Raw genomic sequence first — 11,637 nt, 5'->3', positions numbered from 1 at the left:
CGTCGGAAAACATCTGTATATACTACGAAAACACTCGTTAAAAATGGTTATTTTCATCGTTCAAAAATATGTTTTAGGTGCTAAATTAAACTTTAATGATTAAGCTTGTCTTACATCTTGTATTATGTGTCAAAAACTAATTCACGGGCCATTTTTCATTGCCTCTTGCTTCAAATCTGGTAGTTTTAAGTAAAATTTCCAAATTACTTGCCAATTCACAAGTTTTGACCGGTTTATTTTTGGTATTCATCCTTGCCATACATAATTATCTAATTATAATGCAAAATTGCAAACATAAGGCATAAAGTTCCGGAGTTCTTGTGATCACTCTGAAGATGTCACAGAGTTCTTATGATAACTTTTGTTATTGCCCGTGTGTTTCTTGAGCTAAATCACGGCACGTTTTAGCGTTTATTATTATTCAATAAGATTGTAAATCATTATGAAATGCAGTACGATCTTCCTTTGCACAAACATGTGGATAAAACGTTGGTCTTAAGTGTCTGCAAAGGATAAAAAGGTGATAGGCTATCATCTACATTAAAAATAGAACCAGCGGCCACTGATATTCAGCAGTATAATGGCCTAAACCACAAAACAAAAATGTCTCAAAACGTACATGTTGTTCTGAGTTTCACATGTCTTAAGATACCACCTTTCTAAAGCTTTCAATAAATAGGCATGCTTCCCTTACCTAAGGGCTAAGTAATTTGTATCATTAAATACCATAATAAATAAGTATATAACCAGGATAATTTCCACACCTATGGCTTAAAAAGTACGATACATGATAAAAACTCAACTGCGGTTAGCTCTAACTACCGATCTCTTGAACAAATTTGAACTGTCCCTCCAGGTTCGAGCTAACAAAGTATTATATATTTTTGTTATCAATTACAGCAAAAGTAGCAGAGTTTCCTCCACTAAGATTACAAAGGGGAAATACTCATCAAACATCGACTGAAAAAAATGTACATGAAAATACCATATTTGAGTATTTCAAAGCGCATTTTATCACGTACATAATGCCCTACTTGTTTCATAGCAGTTCCCGGTCCCAAATCGCACTTTTTAACAAATAAGATAAAAATCTGTCTACCGAAGAGTGCAAACTTTGACAGAACAAAGTTAGGTACCTGTCCAGCATTACCTATTTTAATGTTGCTCTTTAATTTTACATTTTAATGGAATAAAGGCCTGAGATATATAACACCTTTGCTCACATTTATTCAAAATCTATTAGCAGTTTTCGGACCTTTTTTATTTTGAATATAATTCAGTACCAATAAGCAATGTTAAGCTGGGTTTTTCAAATAGACATAACTTCCCAAACTTTTCCGTGTCATCTTCAAATATATTGTTTAAAAGTAGTGTTTTACCTAGAATTAGATTTCAGTTATTGTGCATGGGCATTCGAACTAGAATTCCCCAGGTGTTGCTTGTAAGTGTCGCAAGTTCTCTAATGTAACTTAAAACAACAGACAAAACTTTGAAACATATTAATCGCTGTACTATTATAAATGCTGTATTACATAGAAAACAATTTTTTCTCTGGTTGATGAAGTAACATAGATGCTTAACTGTGAAAAAATAGACTGTATGCCCGGATGAAAATGATAAAAGACCAGAATACTGCTAGGAGCCGGGAAACTGCTAGGAAACCAGTACATAAATCCTTTTTCCAGTCTACGAAATATGTGACAAACAAAAACAATACTATGAAAAGAAAACGGGGGTAAGAAATAATATCTTATGAAAACTAAAAATTCACTCAAAACCAACATTATATATCCTATTTTTTGCGCAAAGGTTGCGTACTACATTTCATAATGATTTACAATCTCATTGAATAATAAAAAACGCTAAAACGTGCCGTGATTTAGCTCAAGAAACACACTGGCAATAACAAAAGTTATCATAAGAAACTCTGTGACATCTTCAGAAATTATCACGAGAACTCCGGAACATTTGAAAAAATCGGGTATAAATCTGTTAGCCGTGCTTTATGTTTGCAATTTTGCATTATAATTAGGTAATTATGTATGGCAAGGATGAATACCAGAAATAAACCGGTCAAAACTTGTGAATTAGCAAGTAATTTGGAAATTTTACTCAAAACTACCAGATTTGAAGCAAGAGTCGATAAAAAATGGCATGTGAATTAGTTTTTGACACATAATACAAGATGTAAGACAAGCTTAATCAGTAAAGTTTAATTTAGCACCTAAACTCATTTTTGAACGATGAAAATAACCATTTTTGACGAGTAAATTTGTAGTATATACAGATGTTTTCCGACGAACTCCGTGACAGTTATCACAAGAACTCCTGAACAAGTTATCATAAGAACTCCATCCTTCGTGTAACACTTCCTCCCCCGTGACAAGTATATTACAAAAAAAGTCAAGTGGTAGATTATTTTTTCGATGCTTATATATTTTCAAAATCAAAAGAGGGTGGTGTTAATGGTTTATTCTTCGGTTTAAATCGGCATTTTAGAGAATGAGCAAATATTGGTCGGCAGCGTACGAATCGTCGTGCGAACTAATACTAGTACCACTTCGATGTTATTCCGAAGTTTTCAGTATAGAAACGAAATCTTTTTGTTTATAATATATTTTGTGACACATTCGTTTGCATTTTCTGTATGCAGCCGATAAGTTGCTGACAAAAACTTCGTAAGAAAAACGTTTTTTTTTTTGTTATTATACCTGTAAGCTTCGCTGAATTTGACTGAGTCTACTATACTTGTTATTGGTTGTCAGGGTAACTCAAGGCAAGTTATCATTGACAAATATATTGTCTGATGTACTTACATGTACAGATTGAATACATTTGTTTTGACAAAATTAAAAACTTGACAACGAAATTAATATGAATTCATAAAGAAAAACTGTTGTTGTTGGTTTTTTTATACTTAAGTTGGAATTCAAATATGACTAAGATGCACTTATTGTTTTTTTTTTCAGAAGTTATTTCGCTTGACTCCTTGGTCACAAAATAGTGGAAATCTGCCTAGAATGTATACGCAAGACTAGTGACTTGAAACCATTAAAATGAGCAGATCGTATATTTTGTGTATTGGATCGATTGTTTGCTTGACGAACCATAAAACTTTGCACATATATATGAACACTGTTCGTGGGGGCTGTCAGACTGTGTCGAGGACTTAAATCATCACGATGTTAAAGTTCTTGGTGGTATGTCTGTGTGCCATTGCTGTTGCAAAATGGAGCCAAAACGGTAAAATTAATTTTTTCATTTTATTTGTTACAAATGATGTCGTAATCAATATAAAGGTTTTCATATTTACAATGTCAAGTGAACAACATTGTTTTTGAAATTACAATTTCTGTTAATACCTGTGTTGTTTTTTGTTCATGCAATGCAAAAATGAAAATAATTATTTTGATCTTTCTGCCGGTGACAGTAGATTTGCTACACTCTTTTTGTGGTAATAATTTGGAAAAAAATGATATACACAATCGGTACATTGTAAATTAGTGTTATGATTTTTTGTCGTTTTCAAAACTAACTTTATCTAACTGATGTTGTCTTACTTTTGTGTCATGATTAATTTATGTCAATTATATCAGAAGAATATCTTCACCCGGTATAGAAAAACTTTATCTGAAATTGATATAAATCTTGATGGAATGTTTATATGATAAATACATATTCCTACTCTGATACCTGTTAAAGCAACATGCCTCATGAATCATGCAATATTTCATGAAAATTTTAAAGAAAAAAAGTAAAATATTATGAAGTGAACAAAATAAGTAGTTAAACACTGCAAACGGTACTTACCAAATAAAGATAACAATCTTTACTGCGTTAGTCACGCAGTAGATATATGGTGCTGAATACTGCAAAATCAGTAACTGATCGAACAAAACATGTGTATTATGACTTTAATATTAAGTATTAAACATGTGTATTAATACTTATTATAAAGAATTTTTACTGCTCATTTCTAAAAATAACACTAGGTTGCTCTGAAGTTTGATTTTCTTGAACTATTTTGGCTCATCTGGTGACATGCAGTTTTAGGGCACGCAGTTTAAATTTATATTCTACAACGAAATGCGACAACCGTAGAACGAAACAGACCTAACTTACCAAAAGTCAACGATGAAATAGCGGACGTCACTTTACGGCCGCCACACTGCCCTTAATGTCAATAGTTTCCGATATTTGAATCAGAAAATAAGGACAGCTGTTGCATTGTGGGGTTGAATCATCTTAACAATATGCTTAAAAAGAAAAACAAACCTATTTTTATTTTTCTCACAGTCCAAGCTGACAGTGACGTAAACGACTTGAATGATGAAGAAAAAAGGTTGTTACAGACCTTAGAGGAAGCGATAGACACAGTAAGAATGGGCGACAATTTTCTTTCCAGTTTAATATTTGCTCAAACAATTTTAAACATGTTTTAGCATTGACCTTCTTAGTGTTTAATTGGCAATTATAGCCAATATATCTCAAATTTATTTACTACTGTAGTTCCTTATTTTTCTTGTATTAGCGACATGTGGATAAAAGTAAACTTATGTTTAAATCTCATTCGAGACCTACTGATTTCAGTTTCAAATTTACAGATACATATACTGTTCTAAATAGATTAAACAAGATATGTTTTGTGGTTGTATGAGAACTGTTTTCACTTATTATATTTCTAGAACAAGAGAGACACGAACGACCCGTGCTCCGAGGAATGTGGCGAGGATGACGGATGTTACGAATCATGCACGTGCTTCTACGACTGTATGGCTGATATTGACGATGAACAAACGTGTGAAGACGGTTGCAGTGATAATGATGTCAAAAAGGTAGTATTATAAGCTACCGATATGCAATATACCTCATCAAAATATGTGCTTATCTATACCTGATTCATTTCGCTCAATCAACAAATATTTTACTTAAGCAGTTGAGCATGTCATTTTCTCAGTGAGATTTTTCTTCCCTTTTCAAAAAAACAATAAGAAAATAAATAAATGAATAAATAAATAAATTATTAATTAAATAAAATCTAAATAAATAAATAAATAAATGAATTAATGAATAAAAAAGGAAATCTTCCAAAAATGCAGTTAAATTATTTGACTTAAGTGAAATGGACTAAGATTAAGCTATAGATTCTGTGAAACTGACATGTCAAAATGTTTTGATTATGAATTCGAAAAAGAAAATTGGGATTGAAAAAAAACAGTCTAAGGTTTCTAAAATGTATACATTAACACAATAAGGTCTGCATTTTCATACTTAAGAATACAGACCAACTTGATAAGTGATAATTTATTTTAATATGATCTTTTGAGTTAGATTTATCACTGAAAGTGAAGAGAGCCGTGCACTTGAAAAAAAATGGGTTTAATTCAGTGTTATATCAAAAGCGGTGCTGAAAACATCATCTCTTTTGAGAAAAAAAAAATAAATATCATTTTATCATTGACCGATTCTACATTCACGATTTAAAGTTCATACTTATCACCGATGATGAATATAAGTTTTCTTTGATTATTTTCATCCGTTTTTGTTTTGAAGTGTCATAATTCCGCTATTTAAGAGAATGGCATTAGCAGCTAGGAACCAGGAGAGAGCAAAGTAAGTGAATAAGTAAATCATTTTGTTGATTATTGTTGATTTTTATCGTAGATCATGAACAGCATACACTCATTCGTTTAAGGTATATGTGGTGGTTCAATTTGAACAAATACGTTCAGGTGGATGGATATTGACAGACGGACTGTAAGTGGTGGTACCGACTATGTGTTCGGGGGAAAGAATAAGGACAGTAGAAGCATTTTTGTTTGGAAAGGGATTCTTGTTCAGGTTTCAAGGCTGTAGAGAGAAAGTTTAATCGGTTATAAAGAATGATTATATTATTACGACTTTTCGATTGTAAGAAAGGATTTGAGCGGAGATGAATAACGGGGTTGAGGGGTGTTAGTAAAGTGGCGATTGAATCTTTGTTACAATGAGTGAATGGGAGGGGCTACTTATACTGTAAGAGATATAGAGCTGCTTGTGCATTTGCATAAGAAGAGCCTGCGTGTTGAGTAGGGTAGAATACTGTGAAGGATGTAGATGGTACGATTTTGAAGAATGAAGTTAATGGAGGCAGTAAGATGCAGATATTTCGTTGGTTATAAGGGTGAATAGTGCAAGTGTGTAAAGAAGGTTGTAGACAAGAAAGGGAGGGGGTTAGGGTTCAGATATATGCGTAAGAGTGAATGCAATTACAAGGTCATAATACGAGGAATTGCTTATCTAATGCGACAGAGACGATGATTATTGGGCAGGGGTTCGTTGATGTTGAAAGGTTTCAGGGCGAAATGCGGTGCGGATGTATTCGGGGTTTCAGATTTTTATATTTAGCTATGTGTAATTAACCTTTATTTCTTAATATTAGTTTTATACTTTTTTCACCCAAGACGCCTCAAATCGTATGTATATGTCAAAGAACCTTCTTGTAGATCATATCGTAATGTCCAAACCATATCATTTATAGATGGTTGACTTGATTAAGATTAAACATGTTCATCTTTTCCGTTATAAGGTAAAATGTAGTGTGCAGAACATATAAATAATTAAATATTAGAATATAAGTAAAATATCGGAAATATCTAGTAACATATGTTGTTCACTGTAAAATATTGGATAGATACTGTCTCTTTGAATGTCTTTCAATTCTGCTTAACAGAATCAGTTTTAGGAACAATTTGTTTTTATAATTTATTCATTCGTTTTATTTTATTTTGTTTTGAGTTTGAATATTCATTCACTGCATTTCAGCGATGAAATACAAAACAACAACAAAAATAAACAACAAAAGAAAATATGGGGTATTCCATCTGCAAGAAGATGGGTTCCACCAGTTCCCCCAGTTAGAAGATGGGTTCCACCAGTTCCCCCAGTTAGAAGATGGGTTCCACCAGTTACCCCAGTTCCTCCTGTAAGAAGATGGGTTCCACCAGTTAGAAGATGGGGGGGTAGTGGAAAGAAATAGATTGAACAATACTAACAAAGAAATGCCACAAACAACATTATTACTCGAATAAACTCCTCTTTGAAATATATAAACTGACATAAAACATTTAGCTTGATGAATAAAAAGATTTGACAATGACGAAGCTCGACGAAGTGCTAATGTGTGAAACACCTGACTGAAACTCTTTAAGCTTTTAACTATAAAGTCTAAATTGAATAACTTACAATCAATTGCCCCGTTTCTTTTACATTTAGCACAATTATGTAAACATGTTAAAATATAATATGAATAATTTGTTTGTAAACACATCACTTGCATATTTTGAATAGTAAATATTTTTGTCAGCACCATCACAATACGTTTTTTTGTGATATAGAATAGTTGTTAAAATAAATCTGAACAATCTGAATGAAGGGAAATGAAAGATTCTTTAGATCCTTCGAGAGCAGTAAAAAATAAAATAAAATTAATTGGTGACTATTTGTTGATTTAGTCTTTTTATGTGAGAAAAAAATAGCACCCAAACAACGGCAAAAGTACAGTCAAACCTCAGTTAAAGACCACCCCTAAAAAAGATCACCATGTTAAAAAGACCCCTCGTTGACTTAAGTTCATTGATAAAAATACAGCAGAGTAAACTTCAACATGTCTATAAAGGTCATATATTGTCTCTCCCAAGGATGACCTTCATTCACAGGTTTGATGGTAGTGGTTAATATTAACACAATAAAGTGTCACACTTCATATTCGTTCCGACTATAAATACCAATCAGTCGACAATTACTTGTTGTATATTGAAACAACCTTGAATTCGATAACAAGTATTTACATTTTATTTTATTTCTTTCCCTTTTGCGTTGTATGTGTTATAATTTTGTGTTATTGTTGTCTTTGATTTTTGTAAAATAGATGTTAGATAGTTGTTTCGTTTATCCATTTCTGTTTGCAACGTTACAATTACTTTCAACAACATCTTCTTAAATGTGTTAAGAAATGCTTACGTCTTTAACCACTGTTCGGGTTTTGATGACACTGAACAGAAATGATCTTAAGATGCCATTTAAATTTTTTGAAACATAAAATGCTCATATTGTTCCGGAACGCTGACCAAAACGGTAACAAACACTTAAAATAGAAAAGCCTTATGACATATTTTGCTAGATTTTTATAAAGCGGCAGCAATGATCTTTTTAACAAGTCCTTTACAAAAAAACTCAGATAGTTTCTGGCAACAAAAGTTAAAATACAATTTAGCTTCAAATGACTTTTCCTCGTGAGTAACTTGGTCAAAAATAATAAAATTGCTTACGTAATTTCGGTCCGCTTTACAAAATAGACACAAAAGCTAGAAATAAAGCCTTTCAAAGACATTTTCCTCACAGTCGCTTTACCAATAACTATTCAACTGTATTTCCTTCCGCTTATGGTCTTTTCAAGAATCTAAGATATTAATATCTTCTTCACCATATGTAAATTATTATGATATTATTAAGTAAGCACAAAAGGCACCACAAACGATCATTTCCTTAATAAGAATGCAAAAGTGAGACATACCCGTGTAATTAAATAACATTTAAGGCCTTTGTTCCTTTTTGTTTTGGTATCTTGTTACAGTTTTGAAAGTTATACTCATTTGCCATGTACATGGACTCTCTTTTGCAACAATAGCTCTGTTGGTATTATTGTAGAAAATTAGTATTTTGACTGGAAATTTAAGTACTCATTTAACATCTTATGTGCCCTAAAATCATTATTTTAACACTTTTCAACACAAATCTGATTAAGATAAGCTCTAAATAACGATCCGCTTTTGGATCTGACCGTGACCAAATAGGAAATCATATCTGGTGACATTTCAAACAGCCAATCATCAACGAGCTTTTATAATTTTGAAAGCGAAGTGGTTTCTAATTAACCCTGAGAAAGCAATTCTGGGTAGGTAATTTTCACGATTTCTAGAACAAAGATGGCGTTGTCCATATAGGCGACAAGAAAACTTGCAAAATCTTCCCGATTAAAAATTAACTCTTATTTATTCAGGGTAATTTGTTTAAAATGACTTTAAACATTTTTTTCACCTAACAAAATCAACAATTTGTTAAACTTCTACGGATAACGGTTTTTTGATACTCTTCTAATGCCTTTGATTGCATGGCTGAAAATAGCTTTTTCGGGAAATCCGATTTTTAAACTTAAGAAGGCGAAACATATACGGTGATGAAAAGCTTCATCTGAACTTAAGTTAGATTTTATTCAACACAGATTTGCCTTTTTTAACAAATTAAAAAAATTGATTTCCTATATAAAATGTGCCTATAAATACTGGTTTGAGAGCATGTTTGATGCTATTCACCTTAAGAACTTTAAGAAAGAAGCGTCGGATGTGATATAATCTGAAAATTAAAGAAGAAATTTTTAAAATGTAAACAAAGTACTATGTAATGTACTTTGCCTATCATTCAGAATCACAATGAATTTACTAGTTTAAGGTCTTCCGCGTACCCGTTTATATACTTTGACATGACGTGAACCCTGAAGACAGACCCGTAGGGAAAGTCGAACAATTATTGTCAGGAATCTGACACGCTCGTATTCATTCATTGAACATGCCATGAAGTAAAGTGAAGCATACCTTGATAACACTATATATTATCTGTTGATAAGCCAAGGATGGACAAATATAAATCTGAGTATGAACATAAACTACCTTATAGATTCAGACAGGTAAAAAATCAGAACTTGGCCGCCATGTTGCCAAAATGCTTGATCACGTGATTACAAGATTGACCTTTATAAAACCCATTTTCTTCCAACATTTTTATAAATGACATTTTTAAAGATATTGAAAAAGGTGATTTACTGAATAATCATATTTAAGTACTAAAACATTAATGAAAATAAATAAAAACATTATTTTGAATTATAGATATTAAAATCATGTCAACAAAGATGTTTTAATATAGTACACGACAAATACAAAACAAACTACCAAAGAAATATAGATTGATGTTGTTGGAAAGTGTGAGATACATGATCCAATATGTACAATAAAACAAATATCTATAAAGCAGATAATACAATATTCTACGAGAAAATATTATTCTTAGGCGCTTTTAACAACATGACTTTTCCAAATAATATCATAAGAATATCCAAATGATAAATTTGTTTGTTACAGTCATTATGATACATTTCAAATATTCTATCAATACTTGAATTAATGGAAATTGTGCTTACTATAAACCAATCTACTACATGTACTATAATCAATCTCTTGAATGTATGTTTTTCATAAGGTACCTTTTTCGGAGGTTGCATATTGCATAATATCAATACTTACGAATTTATAAGCTGTTGTACTCTATCTCTTTTTTGACAAATCAATTAATAGTATCCAATAACAATGTTACAGAATCTCCAGAAAAAATAGTTTGTCTTGAAATATTTTTGAAACCATGATGTCCAATAGTACACCGGAAGTAAGCAGCCCTTTTTGAGTAAAGATATGGATGTATTCAAAACATAATCACAAAGTATTGAAGCTTTCCGAATGTATTTTATGACATGCGTACAGTCAAATCTTGGAACAAAATTCACCGTCAGGAGAGACCAAACATGACCTTTATAGAGAAGTGGACTTAATGTTATGGTAACTGTGTTCTATAAAAACTGCTGAAAACTAAAACTGCTGAAAACTAAAACTGCTAAAAACTAAACCTTTGATTTATGTTTAAAGAATATTTAAGAGGTAGACAGGTTCATGTTAATTTTATTTAATAATACTTTTATATCGTGCACATGTGTGACATTGGAAAATCACTTGATTGAACAAATGCGCCATCATGCATCTGTTACAAATATAATATGAAGAATGATGCAGCTGTAGATAAAGATATACCAAACACATAATATCTGATTGTATCTCGAGCAATTTTCATCTATCCAGTTAATTTATTCAGTTTATTAAAACATTACTTTCATATTTTATGAGGTATGGTTATGTGCAATTTAAACACTTGAACACATTTATGTTGTCATTATTGTTTGTCCTTGAAGAAATGTACTTGCAAATGCACTTATAACAGTTGAATATAATTTATATAATTTATACATTTTGTAATTACCATCTAGTTAAATTTTGTAGACAGTGATAAAACGCAAAATGTGAACATTTCGCACGCTTTTTAATTGGTTCAATAATTCACTTAATATTGATAGCACCAACATAACTACCATATGTTTTCTCCAAATCCCCCCCCCCCCAGAGTCGTGCACGTCGCGGATAAGGCACACGGCAGGTCAAGGTCAAGGAATGTCAAGTACCGGAGATGATTGGTTGACCTGCCGTGACTAACTCTGGAGGGTGGCGCTAATATGGGTCGTTTTTGTTAGATGTGCCATCGGAAAGCTGATGACTTGGACAATATTGGCGTTTCCGTAATACACCAATGAGCGAAGAACAGGTTCCAGGAAGGTTCTGTAAGAAAATACGTCCCCGATGTGACTACAACAGTGAACCGGCATGAGCACTAATAAATCTCAGACATAATTATGGATATTCCGGGGCCGAGTACAAACAAACCATAAACACGCATTATCCTGTGGTCTATACGTATAATTCAAAGTTATTATCTTTC

General features: G+C 32.1%; 1 protein-coding gene across 3 annotated transcripts; it reads left to right on the top strand.

Annotated features, from left to right (window-relative positions):
* Positions 1 to 3,084: 3,084 nt before the first annotated feature.
* On the top strand, positions 3,085 to 7,477 carry LOC132748143 (uncharacterized). 3 transcript variants are annotated; one of them, XM_060737691.1, is made up of 6 exons: positions 3,085 to 3,243; positions 4,297 to 4,376; positions 4,686 to 4,835; positions 5,576 to 5,613; positions 6,805 to 6,919; positions 6,950 to 7,477. In XM_060737691.1, the coding sequence occupies exons 1-6, from the start codon at positions 3,183 to 3,185 to the stop codon at positions 7,016 to 7,018; spliced, it is 513 nt and encodes a 170-aa protein (XP_060593674.1). In that variant the 5' UTR covers positions 3,085 to 3,182; the 3' UTR covers positions 7,019 to 7,477. The 3 variants fall into 3 exon arrangements, with proteins under 3 accessions (XP_060593674.1, XP_060593673.1, XP_060593672.1); XM_060737690.1 differs by having other exon boundaries at positions 6,805 to 6,928; positions 6,959 to 7,477; XM_060737689.1 differs by having other exon boundaries at positions 6,805 to 7,477.
* Positions 7,478 to 11,637: the final 4,160 nt, after the last annotated feature.

Source organism: Ruditapes philippinarum, unplaced genomic scaffold (genome assembly GCF_026571515.1).
Source record: "Ruditapes philippinarum isolate M1 unplaced genomic scaffold, ASM2657151v2 ctg2138_1_1_1_1, whole genome shotgun sequence".
NCBI classification, from domain to species: domain Eukaryota; kingdom Metazoa; phylum Mollusca; class Bivalvia; order Venerida; family Veneridae; genus Ruditapes; species Ruditapes philippinarum.
This window is presented reverse-complemented; position numbering and strand designations above follow the sequence as displayed.